This window comes from Corylus avellana, chromosome ca2 (assembly GCF_901000735.1).
Source record: "Corylus avellana chromosome ca2, CavTom2PMs-1.0".
NCBI lineage: Eukaryota > Viridiplantae > Streptophyta > Magnoliopsida > Fagales > Betulaceae > Corylus > Corylus avellana.
Window position 1 is genome coordinate 17,037,974 of NC_081542.1, and position 17,913 is coordinate 17,055,886.

The 17,913-nt window shown below is 38.3% G+C and overlaps 2 protein-coding genes across 2 annotated transcripts; both read left to right on the plus strand.

The window, feature by feature from the left end:
- The first annotated feature begins 1,501 nt into the window (after nucleotides 1–1,501).
- LOC132169184 (uncharacterized) lies at nucleotides 1,502–8,820 on the plus strand. The gene is made up of 17 exons (XM_059580255.1): nucleotides 1,502–1,958; nucleotides 3,017–3,050; nucleotides 3,547–3,780; nucleotides 3,873–3,962; nucleotides 4,105–4,170; nucleotides 4,376–4,467; nucleotides 4,585–4,632; nucleotides 4,713–4,825; nucleotides 5,186–5,269; nucleotides 6,105–6,393; nucleotides 6,518–6,551; nucleotides 6,689–6,847; nucleotides 7,098–7,187; nucleotides 7,885–7,950; nucleotides 8,187–8,278; nucleotides 8,356–8,403; nucleotides 8,502–8,820. The coding sequence occupies exons 1-17, from the start codon at nucleotides 1,618–1,620 to the stop codon at nucleotides 8,620–8,622; spliced, it is 2,001 nt and encodes a 666-aa protein (XP_059436238.1). The 5' UTR covers nucleotides 1,502–1,617; the 3' UTR covers nucleotides 8,623–8,820.
- Nucleotides 8,821–9,945: 1,125 nt separating this feature from the next.
- Nucleotides 9,946–12,101, plus strand: LOC132173063 (uncharacterized). Its single transcript, XM_059584627.1, has one exon. The coding sequence runs from the start codon at nucleotides 10,117–10,119 to the stop codon at nucleotides 12,073–12,075; it is 1,959 nt and encodes a 652-aa protein (XP_059440610.1). The 5' UTR covers nucleotides 9,946–10,116; the 3' UTR covers nucleotides 12,076–12,101.
- Nucleotides 12,102–17,913: the final 5,812 nt, after the last annotated feature.

The following is a 17,913-nucleotide window of genomic DNA, read 5'->3' on the forward strand; positions in this document are numbered from 1 at the left end:
CTTCAATTATGAAATCTTTCTATTAATTAAGTTGTACCTTATTTATTATTATTATTATTATTTTGTAAGTAAGTTGTACCTGAATTTCAAACAAGATATACTGATAGACCTGTATCCATCCCGAGCTGTAGAGATCCATTTGGACCGGGCAATTAAGCCCAAACTACATATCCCCATGGGCCAAGCGGGTCGAAACTTTTTCACCCATTAATGAAACCACCCGCCTGCCTGCCTAGTGAAACCTGTAGCTGTAGGCTGTAACCAAATTGTAGAAGAAGAGTAAAGCAACTCTTCGGTCTTCACATCTTTTATCTATTTAAAAAAATAAAATAAAAGTTGCAACATCATAAATTGGTACGAAGAGTAGTATTATTCAATATATATATTATATTTTTATTTCACAACTCTCTACAATGTTAACGTGGTAATCCTAATCAACTCTTGATGGAAACTTTACACAACCCCTTTGAACTTTTATCAATTTTGTAATCTCTCTCTAAAATTTAAAAATTTTTAATTTAGTGTATCAAATTTTACAAAATTTTCAATCTCACATTTCTGTTGGGATTTAATAGTAAATCCCAATGGAGTGGTGAAAAATCCCAAAATACCCCTGTATTTTCACTAGATTTTTTTTATTTTTATTTTTTTAAAAAAATAAAACTAATAGTTGCAATTTAAGGATAATTGTGTAATTTCATAAAGTTTATAGGGGTATAATGGTAATGTCATCATTTGACTTTCTAATTTAACCCCCCAAAACTTAACGAGATGGGTGAAATTGCAGATTTTTAAAAATTCGATATACTAAATTGAGAGTTCTTGAGCTTTAAGAGGGAGATTGCAAAAGCGATAAAGTTCAAGGAGGGTAAATGAAATTTTCCGTTGTAACTGTCACATCAGCATTATGAGATAGTTGTGGAATAAAAATATAAATCTAACATTACTCTTACTCAATTATAAAAGAGTAATGCTATATATAGAGATACTATAACAGCCATCTCACTATCAACTCTTAAAATTCAAGAATCGATGAATATTGACACATCAATCCAGTAAAATAAAAGTATATTATTTAGTATTTTTTATGGTTGAATCTTAAAAATGAGACATGCCCTGTTTAGAAACCAATATTGAGAATAACGTACGTCTTGGGTCAATTTAATAAGTTGAGTTGATGAACTTTTATCGTTTGGAAGCAATCATTATTCCCTTTTCCATGGAGGTGGAAGATTTAAGGGATGTGACTTTCAAAACAAATGAGAAGACAACAACAACAATTGTTCTTGTTGCCAAAAAAATAAAAAAGGGATTATCTTTATCAAACTTTTGTCACCGACCGTAGCGTCAACATGACAAACCGCCATGCTTTCTTTAATAATAATAATAATAGAAAAACATCCATAAAACGTGACGTTGAAAATCCTAAACCAGACAGTCAAAACTAACATTCTCGTATCAAACTATCAACTGCAGCAGCTAGCTCTTCCCAGCTGAAAATGTCTAGACAAATTATACCCAACAACAACAACATTAATCCAATCCCACGCCTTCATATCTTTTCGTCTTCAAAAATCCTTTGGCCTTCATACGTGAAGGCCTAGAATTGGCCAAAACATGGCACTACAAGTTTACTGGTATGATTTTGTTTGTTTTGGCATTGTTGCTTTTTCCTTCTGTGGCGCCCTGTGGGTGCTGTGGAGGAAAGAGGGTGGCTCCAGATGCGATGACAACACCATTTACGAGAGCCTTCTGGTGGCTAGACCGGACGGTGATGTCTATGTCAGTGCCCTGCCGAGGGCTCATGTCAGCACCTCCCAGCTATGGACCAGCTGCTGGAGAGGGGTGCATCCTGGATGGCTCTTGGCCTCGCGGTTCGTGTCCTTTTTGGTCATGGCGGGTTTTCTAGCTTGGGATGTTGTGGACTGGGATGCAACCATCTTTATTTACTACACTGAGTGAGAATTCTTTCCTTTTGTTTAATTTTGCTCACACCCATTGCAGATTTTGTTTCTGTTAATTCTTTGTTTGACTAATAGTTTGATGACTTGATGTTGCCGCTTCTAAGTATTTGCCTAATTTGGATCACTTAGTGTCTAATTCTCTCTCTCTCTCTCTCTTTCTCTCTCATAAATGTGCTTATACCTCAAGCAATATACATCTTGGGAGTTGTATAGTCTAGTCAGATGCCATGAGAAATGTCCCAAGAAAGAAGTTAAGCGGGGTCTTAAGAATATTAATTAAGTGATTAAATTTATCATTTTGTATGAAGCTTAAGCTTTTGGGATGAGTAATGTATTAGACCAAAGGTTTTGAGTTTAAACCTTATCTCAATGAGGAGTGTTAGAATATTAATTAAGCGGTTAAATATCACTATTTCCTACAAGCTAGGTAAACTGTGGGTGGGGATAAACATGTGCCCACTAATAAATGGGCTAGGGGAAACATTATAACAGAATGCCTGAAGGCATTGGAGTTGCCCTTTCTGGACTTGTGCCAGATTTAGAAGAAAAAGAAGCCTTCAACAGTCTGCATGCTTGCCTGTCAGAGCTCCTTAACTTCAAGTTTGTACTCACCATTTAACTTTGAATTCTTGCATTAGAGCTTTGAATTAGAGCTTAAGGAGTTGTTATAGACAGTCACACTTGCATTAGAGCTTTGAATTCTTTTTTAAGTTTGTACTCACCATTTAACTTTCAAGTCCTTCTAAAACTTTTGAATATCTATTTCCCTCTTCACAACTTGAGCCCTCTCCCTATTGAGCTTCATAGGGATAATGATGAAGTTTTTACGTCTCAAATGTCAAATTTAGACAACAAAGAAGGTTTTGGATACTAACTCTCATGGTAAGTGCCAATTTCTACTCTAATCATCATCGAGACAGCTATGCTAGCTTAGTGTTTGTCTTACATTGTTTCGCTTACAATATTGGAGGTATTAGAATCTATGAGAGGTTATGTTTTATTGACCATTAAAACTGTCTAGTCTCCTATAATTTGGTGTAATTGTTCTGCAGGTGGACATTTGCATTAGTTATGGTCTACTTTGCGGTATGTCAAGCACCATATCCTTATCTAGTTTTTTCATATTCTGTAATGCAAGAATTTCTATTGATTCCTACTCTCTTCCATAATAGAGTTCAAACAAACTTTGATTATAATTGTCTCTCACGCCTCATTACATTGGAGACTTCTCCATTTATTTAAATAGAGACATTCTTACATGTGTATTAAATAACAATTAAATAAAACCACATTAATTGAGGCTATTCATTTTCTGTAACTGTTAGAACGTAAAGTAGAATGGACTTTGGTAACAGTTGAAACGGATGAAAGTATAATAGACTTTGGACTTTTGTATAATCTTCTTATCCTTTAATAATTATGTTCTAATACTCCTAAATGCTCTAGGTAATTATAGGTGAACGAAATAGATGCAACATAGAGCAATATAAACCTATCAGGCTTCTTTTAATTAAATAAACTAAACCTATATTCATTTCAAAGCAGCTCCTGCTTTACACATACCATAAAATTCTGTGTGTAGCTTGGGACCATTGTATCTGCATATGGATGCTGGCTATCCTCACACAAACCTTCTGAAAATGGGGCAAGGGCTGAGTTTCTGAGAAGGGATTTCGAAGAGAGTAGAACCACAAACTCTGTTACTTACAGGGAAAGAGAGATTAAGGGTACCATCAAGTTGCAAAGCCACTATGCTGAAGAGCAGATTCAGAAAAGAGCAGGATTTTGGGGATATCTAATGCAAACTGCATATCAGGCTAGCCTTTTTTTCTGAAACTGTTTGCCATGTTGATAAATGTGTTCTTAGACTTTGAATTCTCATTGGAGCTAACAAATTATTTGCAACAGACTTGTGGAGGTGCTGTTATCATGACAGACATTGTGTTTTGGTGTGTTATAGTCCCCTTTTTGTCAAATGCACATCTAGGTCTAAACATGGTAAGAGTCCAACTCTGCAAACCATATCTATAATATAGTTGTTAAAGTGATTTGGTTTGTTCTAATTCTCTCTAGCTCCATATTAGATGAATGAATGACTAAATTTGTCCTGGCCCTTTTCCTATTGTTCTATGTTTGGCAGTTGATGGGCTGCATGCATACTTTGAACGCTGTTTTCCTTCTTCTGGATACCTCACTTAATAGTCTTGTAAGTATCACACCTTTAAGAAGTGGAAAGCCTATAAAGATATATACTAGTATATAAGCAGCTTACATCCTGGTAAATGTGTTGGATCAAATGGCTAGAATTGCCCAACCAGGACTATTTTCTGGTAGAGAACATGAACATTGCATCTATTATAAATGGCCTCAAAGGTTTAATAATGCCACAATATTCCTGTCTTGTTTTTCAGCCATTTCCATGGTTCCGGCTTTCATATTTTGTGATCTGGAGCTGCGTCTATGTTGTTTTCCAATGGGTCATTCATGCCTGTGGTTTTACATGGTATGCATAACTCCATCAATGTGTACTTCTCTGTGGCATTGTTAAAAGGGGAAAATGGTTTTCTATAATCTTATATTTTGGTGCAAGAAGTTGTAACTTACCTTGAGTCTTTTCCAGGTGGCCATATCCTTTCCTTGAGCTTGATACACCGTGGGCTCCTTTGTGGTATGTTATTTCCACCATTTTCTTGTGTCTTGTTTTCACCTTGAGTTATAAAGAATCTAATCACTGTGTTCAATTTACAGGTATTTTTGCTTGGCTGTGCTTCATATCCCCTGCTATGGGATATTTGCACTGATCATAAAAGCAAAAAATTCAATTCTCCCCAGATTGTTTCCCCACGCTTTTATTAGGGCATGTTAGTTTCATGCTGTCCTCCAAAATTGAGTACCATTGGAAGGTGTTTTCATTCTGAATTTATGCTTGTGTATATAAAGAGGGGGTGGTCAGATCCAACCCTTCTAGAAACTGTGGTTCATATATACTGTTGGACATGTTACAGTTGAGTCAATGTCCAAGCTTTACTGCCAGAATGAAGCTATCTCCTATGATTTTTTTTTTTTGAGTTTTCAATTTTCCTCTTTGTTCTTTGAATTGACCTATATCGAATATGTTTTTGAGCTTAATGTGGACTTTTGAGCCAGAATTTCCATTGATTGGGTATCTTAATACAGCTGATTCAATCAACCAAATATTTTTTTGGATGATCTCTCTGTAGACATTGCTTTGAAATCTAGACCCAGCACAAAACGGCAAGAGCAGACAATCAGTTCAAACTGCCACAATCTTTGGATGATTTTGAGTAAATGGCATGATGCTTTTCTCCATTATAGGACATACACCAACTCAATTGCACCCCTGAGTTTGTGAACAGGATCTTTTCAAATGTGGTTCTGGTTATAATTGGATCCAATATATTTAGTTAATTGGTTTGGTCAAGCGGCTATGACATAAAATAGAACTAAGCTTAGGTGCATCACATTTGCAATAAAATAGAACTAAGTTCATGTTAAATCTCATGTGGAAAATTGGATATAAGGGCGATATTCTCATGTCAGTAAGAAGAGGGCAATGGATTGCAGTTTGAGGCTTGTATATAGATATTGGTACTAAAAAATTGATGATTTTCAATCTAACTGAAGCTTCGGCCCAAATAGGCTTAAGTGGGCATAACACAAAAATCCAATGCTAGAAAAGAGTTAAAGGGTTTAAGCAAATCAGCATCCAATAAAAATAACATATTTTGATATCAGGGCAGGTTGATCATCACGGGTTTAAGTCACGGAGAGAGCGAGTTATGGACCTCGTATTTAGAACATGATGAAATGTTACGATGGGGTTTAACGAGATTAATATCCAACAGTGTAAGCATTTGAATGCACTTAACAAAAACATTGAGCAGGCCTTCCTAAAATTTACCAGATTCCTTATCCCATTCGCAGTTCCTAAACGGTTGATATGGTTGGACCGTTGGTCATCATGTTGGTGTTGTTTTCAACCGACTTAATTACCTTGCCCTTCGCTTTCAGCATTGAAAGCCCCCTTTTTAGAGCCTTCACAATTCATCTCACCCTCTCACTTCCATATGACTCTGTAGGTTCTTCATTGACCTTTTGCCTGCACAGAGTTCGTCTGAGAAATGTCTTCCTCGGACGACAACGAAGGTCTCCTGTACTGGGTCCGATGGCAAGTGCCGGTTTGTGCACTGATCATCGCCGCCCCAGCTGTGGTGGCTGTGAAATTTATCAAAAAACAGAAAGCTGAGCCTCTCGATCTCGATCACACTGACTTTTGGACTCCATGCTGGAAAAATCTCAATCCTTTCTGGCTTCTTCTTTATAGAGCCTTCGCTTTCGTTTGCATGGCTTGGGTGCTATACGAAGTCGTTGCCTGGACTGGAGCTTTTTCCTTCTATTTCTACACCCAGTAAGATCTTACCCTTCACTTATGGCTATTGAGATCAGAGGATTTAGAATTTTAGATTGTGGGTTATTTTCTTAACAATTGAAGCTATTTAATTTTCGTTTTCTTTGGTGGGATTGGCTTGTAGGTGGACTTTTGCATTAGTTATGGTCTATTTTGCGGTATGTGAACACTATAGTTTCATTTCTTTCATGCATTTCTGCAGAAGAATTATGGGGCTTTTAAGTGAGAATCAAATAAACTCATATCATATTAAAGCAGCTCTTGTTTTGTGCACATACATAATTTGTTTGTGTAGCTGGGCACCTTTGTCTCTGCGTATGGATGCTTGTTGTCCTCCAAGAAACCTCCTTCCGGAAAAGTTAAGGGTCCTGTTAAATTGAAAAGCCAGCATGCTCAAGAGGAGATTCAAAAAAAAGTGAGATTTTGGGGATACCTTATGCAAATTACATATCAGGTTTGTCCATCTTTGTAGCCTGTTCTGGAAACTAATTACAAGTTTTAGATACCAACTTTTAATTGATATTATTTTCTCTAGACTAAACGTTAATCATATAGCTAATAGCTAAATGGATTACTGGTCTGCAAAATATGCTACTAAAAGTGGCAAAAGTAGCTTCGTTTTTTAAATCTTTTGTAAAAGTGCCTTGTTTTGAAGAATGCTTTTTCAATTTTTTTGTTTGAAGCTAATATTCCATTTTCAACAGACTTGTGCAGGTGCTGTTATGCAAACAGACATCGTATTTTGGTGTCTTCTTGTGCCATTTTTATTGGGTGAGCAGTTTCACCTAACACCGGTGAGAGTCCACTTGAACTAGTTATCTTTTTAGCAGGGTAAAGTAAAGAAAATAAAAACCAATAGTTTTCCCTAACAATTCACCCTAACTCATAATTTCTGATATGAAAAAATTAAAATTTTGCAAAGGAATTAAGGCTTGAGTTGAAGGGAACTCACTATGCATCTGGCTTACATTTTTTTCCTGAGAGTTCTGCTGTATCAAGCTGATCAATCTACAGTTGCTCCCTAAATTACATCAATTTCATCTGCATATTTCTTCTTGGTTGTGCTCCTTCCTGGCCATTTTGATTCTACTGCCAAAAATCTTGCATTTCCTTCTGTTAACTTGCCTATGCAATTTAAACTTGTGAATGTTTTGTAGGTCTTGATTGTCTATTCTTCATATTGGTTACATTTTTCCTGTTTGCCTGTTTCCTCATTAAAATATCTTCAAGGCAATTCACTTCTAGACAGTAATATGTAGCTAACAGTGATTTTCTTTTCCTTTGAAGTATATAGTTTGTTGTCTAGACATGTCTTTGTCTTCTTCACTTACTATTTGCAGCATACTCTCCGGATGTTTTCTTCACCTTCTTCCTTATTTAGAAATTTTGGGAAGCATGGTCTCACCATCTTGTTCAATCCTCTCAGGAACCATAACATGAGTAAATGACTAATATTCTCCTCACTGACTATGTGTTGTTTATGCTTGGCAGTTGATCGGTTTCTTGCATAGTTTGAATGCTATTTTTCTTCTTCTGGATACAGCTCTCAATAACCTTGTAAGTATTACACCATTTAAACAAACAGCTTGATTAGGGTTTGCATATTTGTACTCTAGAGCTGCATGATTTTAGGACTATGATTATAATATATAAACACAGCTTACATCTTGGCTAAAGGTGTCAGATTAGATGGCTAGGATTGCATAGCAAGAAATGTAGGTGTAGAAACAGGACATCCTTAAATTACCTCTAATCTAATGATTGATGATGCCATTTTCTATAATGTTTTTCAGGCATTTCCTTGGTCCGGATTTGCATATTTTGCGGTCTGGAGCTGCATCTATGTTTCTTTCCAGTGGATCCTTCACGCGTGTTGTTTTACATGGTATGCATAATATTTTCTTGTTTGTCCTCTTTCAAAGACTTGAGATGTTGATATTTTGAATCTTCTATATATCCCAGGTGGCCATATCCTTTCCTGGAGCTTCGTACACCATGGGCTCCTTTATGGTATTTTATCTGCAGTCTGCACTATTTTCATACATCTGGTTTTCACCTTGAATTATGCATATGATATGATGAGTCCAACAAATGTGTTTGATTTACAGGTATTTATGCTTGGCTCTGGTTCACATCCCCTGTTATGGGATATATGTTCTGATTGTAAAAATGAAAGGTTCAGCTCTCCCCAGATTGTTTCCTCATGCTTTTGTTGGGAGGCCACATTAGTTTCATATTCTGGGAAATTGAGTTTTATTGGAAATGGCTATGGTTTTGACAATATATGGTCATTATATGGAGGGAATGCTCATATTCCTGCTAGAAATGTTGTTGCAGATGGCAGAGTTGGGTGATGCCCTAGGGTTTAGTCGTCACATATGTACCCTCAAACATCTTCTTGAATAATAGTATTGCATTTCACCCTAATTCAAGTTCTAAAATAAGGAGCAGAATAGCAATTGTTTTGGCAAGTTAATGAAATACTGTATGCAATCGTATTCATTTCTTCTGTTTGGACTTGTCCTGTCAAGGGTAAGTTCATAATTTCTAATGCTGAAAAATGGTCATTGATACAAGTTGTTATGAGTGCACTTAAGAGTGTTGTGTCATATATTGAAAAATATAAAAGAAAATAGTGTTCTCCATAACCGCTTTATCTCTCAACAAATGGCATCAGAGCCATGACTACCTTTCTAGGACGAATGTTTGGATGCGTCTGATTTAAAGTTGTGTCTCTACCCACAACTTGGGTTTAGAGTTGTGTCTTCATCCGCAACTCTTGATGTGAGAAATGTGGAGTTGGATCAATATGAAGAGACCCACAAGTGAGGGAGAGATTGTTATGAGTACACTTGTGAGTTTTGTGTCTTACATTGAGAAAATATAAAAGAAAAGAGTGCTTAATGTGGACCTTAGCCCATTAACTTAGGCTTTTAGATTAGAGTTATGTTTAACTATGTATATTAATGTACTCTTGATAAAAATTTTATAACCGCTTTATCTTCCAACACAAGTATTGCAATATGTCAATATTGCCATAAGCTCAATACGTCAATATTAATTTTGGAGATAATCTAAAAATTTGCTTCTACCAAACAGTTTAACCTGGAGACATGTGAACCTTATCTATATGGAGTAGTAATTTTTAACACCTTGGCGTGCTTGAACAGTAAGCACGCTAGTGTTAAAATATTATTTTATTTGATTTTTTTTATTATTTAAATATTATTTTAATAATATTTTAACACCGACATGCTTACTATTCAAGCGTGATGTGCTAAAAATAACTACGTGATTCTTGATTCCCAAGATGCTGAGCATATTTTACGCAATACAAGGTTGAAAATTTGACTCTTCTCGTTCTAACTTTCAAACGTGGACGGATGTTGAGCCATCATACCAAAATACTTGGGCAACAAGTCTAGGACTGCTCTATTGGGACATCATGCCAAAATCCTTGAACCCTATCCGAATATATATATCACTCCTAAGCGTTCACACTACAAAATCTTAAAAAACTCTACTCCTTCTGTTTTTTTTTTTTTTTTTTAATTCAATAAGAATTCTGTCACTTTAGCCTTCTAAATTGTTAAGAGTCCGATCAAATCCACCCACCTGTTCTCACCACGCCACCTCTTCTCCTTTTTAAACCCTTGCCAGTTCCCAACTTCTTCACCACTCACTCTAATCCACTCTTACTTTATTCTCTACTCTCACAGGCTCATGGATCCAACCGGCACCATCGTCTTCTCCACCGTGGGCAGGCCCCACTACGGCTTCGACCTCTTCTCTATTGAGCTCGACCCCAGTGCCACTCTCGGCTCCGACCACCGCCTCACTGATGGCATCTCTATCAACTTCAATGCCCAGTTCCTCGACGATGATCAAAGCCTCGTCTTCGTTTCTGAGCGTACTGGGTCTTCCCGTATCTACCTAACACGGCCAGGCCTCCCCAGCCCGAAACCGCTTCCTTCTATACCCGCCAGCCTCTTCCACGACCGCCCCGTTATCAAGAATAACCGGCTCTACTTCATCTCAGCCCACGAACAACCCGACCAGCCCTTCAAGAGCTGGTCCGCTCTCTACTCGACCCGGGTTGACGATTTAGAGCTTACCCGCCTCACTCCGTACGGTGCGGTTGATTACAGTCCCGCTGTTTCTCAGTCTGGGAATTTCATAGCCGTCGCGTCGTATGGGTCTCGTCCATGGGACGGTGAGTTCCACGAGCTCCACACCAATATTGCCGTGTTTCCAGAATCCGACCCGAACAAGCGGGTCACTGTGTGCGAACGAGGCGGCTGGCCCACCTGGTCGGGTGATTCGGTCATCTACTTTCACCGCCAAGCCGAAGACGGGTGGTGGAGCATTTTCCGGATTGATTTCCCGGGAAACCTCGAGCTGTTGTCTGGGCTCTCAAACACTGCAATTCGGGTCACTCCGGCAGGGCTCCATTGCTTCACTCCGGCGGCCATGCACGACAGTAAACGAATTGTCGTCGCCACTCGAAGGTGCGACAAGGAATTCCGGCACATCGAGATCTTCGACACCGAGTCAAAGACGTTCCACCCAGTGACCGAGTCGCTGAACCCGAATTTCCACCACTACAACCCGTTTGTCTCTCCGGGTTCCCGGTTCCTGGGGTACCATCGGTTCCGGGGCGAGTCGACCCAAGGCGAGTCCAGGATTCAAAATCTGGACCCAATAATGTCTCCTGTTAAACAGCTCCGAATGCTTAGAATAAACGGCTTTTTTCCTTCATTTTCTCCCAACGGTGACTTTATCGCGTTCAATCACGACTTCGACGGCAACACCGGTCTGAAGATCGTGAAATCGGACGGATCTAAGCGGTGGACTCTACTGAAGGGCCGTCCAACGTTTTACAACTCGTGGAGTGCCACAGAGAAACACGTTCTATACACTTCGGTGGGCCCGATATTCCAGTCAGCAAGAGCGACGGTTCAGATCGCTAGGATCAAGTTCGACCCGGCAGATCTGGACGGTGATCGCGAGGAGATCCAGTGCGACGTGAAGATTTTGACGAAAGAGGAGACGGGGAATAACGCCTTCCCCTCCTGCTCGCCGGACGGCAAGTCGGTCGTGTTCCGGTCTGGACGTTCTGGGCACAAGAATTTGTACATAGTGGACGCCGTAAACGGCGAGTTCAACGGCGGTATACGGCGGTTAACGGAGGGTCCGTGGATTGATACCATGCCCAGCTGGTCACCTAACGGAGATCTCATTGCATTCTCATCCACTATGCATAATCCGGATAACGTCGAGGCGTTCAGCATTTACGTAATCAAACCTGACGGCTCTGATCTGCGTAGGATCCACGTGGCGGGGTCAAAAGGTTCGGGTAATGTGGATAGGGAGAGAATTAACCACGTGTGTTTTAGCGCGAACGGGGAGTGGCTGTTGTTCACGGCCAACTTGGGTGGTGTAACGGCTGAGCCGGTTTCCTGGCCCAATCAGTTTCAGCCATATGGGGACTTGCACGTGGTGAGGTTGGATGGGAGTGGGCTGAGGAGGCTGACTTGGAATGGGTTTGAGAATGGCACGCCAGCGTGGCACTCGGGGGATGAGCTGGACATGGGGCGCTTGTGTTTGGGATTGGGAAGCGAGGTTGGAGATAAGCTGACAGGGCGGTTTGAAGAACCGTTGTGGATCTCTTGTGACATGTAAGGGTAAAGATATTGACCACGCCTAGCGTGCATCAACAGTGATGCACGCCAGGCACAAAATTTTTATTTTATTATTATTTTATTATTTTAATTTTTTTGAAAAAAAAAAAAAAAAAAAATTTGTGCCTGGCGTGCTTCACTGTTGAAGCACGCCAGACGTACTCCCAATCACGACTCGACATGTAATGCAAAGGAGTTGGTCTTTAATTGGGCACTGCGTGTGTAATGTAATCTACTTTGTCTTTCCTTATATGTGTGAATAAGATTTATTCCAATAGGAATAACCGAATAAATATTTATGAAATTACAGAGTTTATTATAGAAAAAGCTATAAATTAACGTGATTATTAAGTTATTAAATCATATTAACACATACAACACATTTGATTTTTTTTTTTTTTTTTTTTTTTTTTTGGTGAGATTCAAAAAAAATGAGATTTTGGGGATATCTTGTGCAAATTACATATCAGGTTTGTCCATCTTTGTAGCCTATTCTGGAAACTAATTTCAAGTTTTAGATACCAATTTTTAATTGATATTATTTTCTCTAGGCTAATCGTTAATCATATAGCTAATAGTTAAGAGTACTAGCAGCAGCTTCCCAACCATTTTCTCTCAATTTAGGGAATAAAACTATTTTTTGATTTCCTAAAAAAAAAAAAAAAAAACACTTGACAATAGATTCCCTTATTTTTTTCCTATATGAATTAAATATTATTTCTTTTTATCATTACAACCAATGAGAGAAAAAAATAAGAGAGGGAATTGTCGGGACATGTGAAGGAGAGAGGAGAGAGAATGATTTGTTTATAATTTAATACATCATTGGGTATCTACAATGTTTCCCAAGGATCTGGATCCACTGAAATTTTGAGGAGAATTCCAGTTTTTGAAATTTTAGATCTAGGCTATCCATTTTTCATCAATTTTATTAGTAGTGGGACACGTGGCAGAATAATGACCCTTGGATGGAAAATGAGCGGCTTGAATTTAAAATTTCAGAAACTAAAATTTCCTAAGAATTTTAGTAGATCCTGATTCGTTTCCCAATGCATTGGAAAACACTATAAATACCTTTTATAGTAGGTTAAATATAGGGCTATTGATGTGGATGTGTTTTTGTGGTTTTTTTTTGAAATTTTTCCTAAACACAGTGAAGAGAATGGCATATAAGACATCTGCTACTAGTGCTCTAATAGCTAAATGGATTACTGTTCTATAAAATATGCTACTAAAAGTGGCAGAGTAGCTTCGTTTTTTAAATCTTTTGTAAGTGCCTAGTTTTGAGGAATGCTTTTTCAATTTTTTGTTTGAAACTAATATACCATTTTCAACAGACTTGTGCAGGTGCTGTTATGCAAACAGACATCGTATTTTGGTGTCTTCTTGTGCCATTTTTATTGGGTGGGCAGTTTCACCTAACATGAGTAAATGAATAATATTCTCCTCACTGGCCATGTGTTGTTTATGCTTGGCAGTTGATCGGTTTCTTGCATACTTTGAATGCTATTTTTCTTCTTCTGGATACAGCTCTCAATAATCTTGTTAGTATTATTACACCATTTAGAAGTGGAAAGCCAATTTATAGGAGTGGACTTTGGAAGCTCCTGTCCTGTATCATGAAAAGATCATTTTATATTAGCCCTAGTCATAACAAATATCACAGGCCTCTGAATTTTCAGGGAAAAAAAAAACTAACAGCTTGATTAGGATTTGCATATTTGTACTCTGGAGCTGTGCATAATCTGCATAATTTTAGGACTATGATTATAGTATATAAACACTGCTTACATCCTGGCTAAAGGTGTCAGATTAGATGGCTAGGATTGCATAGCAATAAATGTAGGTGTAGAAACAGGACATTCTTATTTGTCCTCTTTCAAAGACTTGAGATGTTGATATTTTGAATCTTCTATCCCATTCCCAGGTGGCCATATCCTTTCCGGGAGCTTCGTACACCATGGGCTCCTTTATGGTATTTTACCTGCTCTATTTTCATACATCATCTTGTTTTCATCTTGAATTATGCATATGATATGATGAGTCCAACAAATGTGTTTGATTTACAGGTATTTATGCTTGGCTCTGGTTCACATCCCCTGTTATGGGATACATGCACTGATTGTAAAAATGGAAAGTTCAGCTCTCCCTAGATTGTTTCCTCTTTCTTTTGTTGGGAGGCCACATTAGTTTCATATTCTGGAAAATTGAGATTTAATGGAAATGGTTATGATTTTGATCACAATATATGCTCCTTATATGGAGGGAATGCTCATATTCCTGATAGAAATGTTGATGCAGATGGCAAGACAACTGCTAGAATTGAGCGCTGCCCTTGGGTTTAGTTTCTAATTAAAGCAGACTTTGATGGAATAAAATAATGAGAAAGTGATTTTCTCTCCTCTCCCCCTCTTCTCTCTTTCTCTCCCCAGCTTATTCGATCTCTCTTTCCCCAATGCTGCCTTTCTAGCTTCTTTCTCCTCACTCTGCCATAAATTTCACATAGTATTGTTCTGATCAGTAGTCCTGCATCAAATGGTGGTTGATAAACCCTGTTGTAGATTTTAAAGTAGAACCAATGCCAATCTTCCCTGAATCTAAAGCCCATATGACTTTTAATTGTTTCCTTTGCCTTGATAGTCTTAATTGGAATGTTGTTGTCTTTCTGTAATCTAAATCTCTGCTGTGTATATGGTTTATAAGAAACTTGCTGCAACCCAACAAAAAGTATGAAATGAAATAATTTCATATGGTTTTGGATGAAAGAATTTGAGAGGAAATGTAGTGGAAATGATGCAAAGACTATTATCAACATTAATTTCAGACATTCATTGGTCTTCTCTCCCTAGCCAACTAATTTATTCAGCTTTTTCATAAAACTGAAAGGAATTAACATTGGTTATTTCATTTTTTAATCAATGATATCATGTGTAAGAATATTAATTTAAAGGAGAAACTTCACTTACATCTTGAATTACCCTACATTTTTCAACATCACCCTCAAACTATCAAAATGTTCAATGTAGGCGTTTGATATATCAACCCCTTTCAATCCCTCTTTATGTTAGGATTTTTTGTTAACTCAAACAGCTAACAAGTGAAATGTTTTTTTTACCACTATAAAATTTATAAAAATATAAATACACCCTTAATTAAAAAAAAAATCACTTTTATTCTTTCTTTCATTTTTTTTTTTTTTGATATATATAAACATGCTATTTTACTCATTTTCATTCATTCCATTAGAATTTAACAGAAAATTCTAACGAAGCCCTTGAAGGGGGTGCTTTTTTTTTTTCTTTTTTCTTTTTTCTTTTTACTAGAAGGGGGTGATTCAAAGAGGCTGATATATACCCACATGCAAATTTTGGTAGTTTAGGAATGACATTGAAAAAAGCATGGTAATTCAGGGGTAAGTAAAGTTTTTTCATTATTTAAATGATAAGTCATTTATTTCCTATCAAAGTAACATTTTTATTGAATTAAATATTCCACTTTTTGAAACTCACTTATTAAGCAAGATTGTTAGACTATTAATTTAAATGATTAAATTCACCATTTTTTTTTCTAAGCTTTTGAGCCAACAAATAATTTAACAATATAGTAATTGTTGTGCTTGAAATATAGTTTGCATGCTGTTATTAAAATAACTAGACATCTACTATTACAAATTTCAATGAACATAATTAAATATTAGAAAAACAACACGTGGCACACACGATGCGCGGAACAAAACAAATAGCGTTTGTTTATGAAAAATCAAAAGAAAGACAAAGGGTTGTTGATGCTTAGCATTTATCATATAGACGGTATGCATAGAGCTTCATTGATTCATCAAGATCAGAAATGCTATACCTTCCCTTTTTTAAAAAATAAAATAAAATTGGTTCCTAAGTAATATGTCACCATCTCATAAGATGGTGATATATTTTCCAAAATAATAGATCTCATAAAACTAGAAATGTCTACCACAATGTCAATGTCAAATAATTTGTAAATTTATTAACCAAAGCTTTTGCCATTACTCTATGGACCAGTTCACCATGAATAAGCATTTTAGTAATCTTATACTAAAATGTCAAGGTCAGGGAGTAGTGAAAATAAATAATTCACTAAGGCTTCGTTTACTTTGATGTAAAATGGTTTATGTCGAAAAATATTTTCAGGGAAGCTTTTCTTTGAAAATGTTTTATGTTGAAAACATTTTACGGCGTTTACCACGCACATGAAAAATATTTTTTTTCAAATAAGGTCTCCACTGGGAGTTGCCCAGGACCCCGCTGATACTTGACCGGAACTTGTCAGGGACTTTGCCAAGACTTGATTGAGACCCGCCCGGGATTTGCTTGGGACCCTGTTGGGACCCGCCCAAGACTTGATCGAAACTTGACCGGGACCTAATTGGGACCTACCCAGGACTTGCCCGAGACCCCGCCAGGACCTGCCAGGGACTTGACCAGGACCCTATCGGGAGTTGATTGGGACTCGCCTGTTACTTGCCCAGTATCCTCTCGGGCCCCGTCCGAGACTTTACTGGGACTTGCCTGGGACCCCACCGGACTTGCCTGGGACCCCGCCGGACTTGCCTGGGACTTGACCGGGACTAGCTCAGGACCCCGACGAGACTTGACTGGGACCCGACCCTACAAGTCCCGAGCGGGTCCGATCAAGTCTCGGGCAGGTCCGGGTCAAGTCTCGAGCAAGTCCCAGTCAAGTCCTGAGCAAGTCCCGGTGGGGTCCCGTGCAAGTCCCGGGCAAGTCTATGGCGGGTCCCGGTTAACTTTCGGTCCTAGGCAGGTTCCGAGCAAGTCCTCGGCGGGTCTTGGGCAGGTCCGGTCAAATCCCTGGTGGTTTCGGTCAGGTCCCAAGCTGGTCCCGGGCGAGTCCCAGTCAAGTCCCGGTGGGGTCCTGGTCAAGTGTCTAGCAAGTCCCGGCGTAGTCCCGGGGAAGTCTTGGCGTGGTCCCGGGCGGGTCCCGGGTAGGTCCTTGATGGGTCCCTGTCAAGTCTCGGGCGGGTCCTTGGCGAGTCTCAATCAGGTCTCGAGCAGGTCTTGGGATGATTCGGGTGGGTCCTGTTTGGGCAGGTCCGAGTTAGTCCCGTTCAAGTCCAGTCATGTTTTGGGCAGATCCTAGCTCGGTCCCGATCGGGTCCTAGGCAAGTCCCGGTGAGGTTCTGGGCGGGTCTTGGGAAGGTCCATCGATTTAAGAACGAGATGCTCATAGTCGGAAAATGGTTTACGATTTTTAAAACCGTAAACCATTTTCCAAAAATTAAAGAAGAATTTTCAGTCAAAGAAAAATATTTTTTGTTGACCACTATTTTACGTCAAAGTAAACACCGTAAAATGCAAAAATCATTTTACGTCAAAGTAAATGGAGCCTATATCTTTCTGAAGGATTTTTTTTTTTATCTCTTTGATCTTGTCAGATGATTTGGATTCTTTGTTAAGATAGAGTTTCCACAAGTGCTACATGTGATCACCCAACGCATCGAAAATTTTGACCGCAAAAATGTCTCACTCCTAAACATATCAAAATGATCTACACTTGACATATGAGTTTGTGATGCCCTCTGAATTTATAATCAAATGTTCTAAGAATTCTTAATAGAGTTTCATATAATTCTTTTATATAGTGTTTAACAAGAATGGCAACTCCGGTTGTCAGTTTGGTGCATTGAATATGCACCAACACATCAATTCGAAATTAATTAACATGCACCTCATGTAATCAAGACAAATTATCATGATTAATGTGTTACAATCTTATTCAATAGAATACCTCAATTCCATTAAAAACTGCGAACATAAAATTTTAGACTCCAAGTTGTATGGTTTTA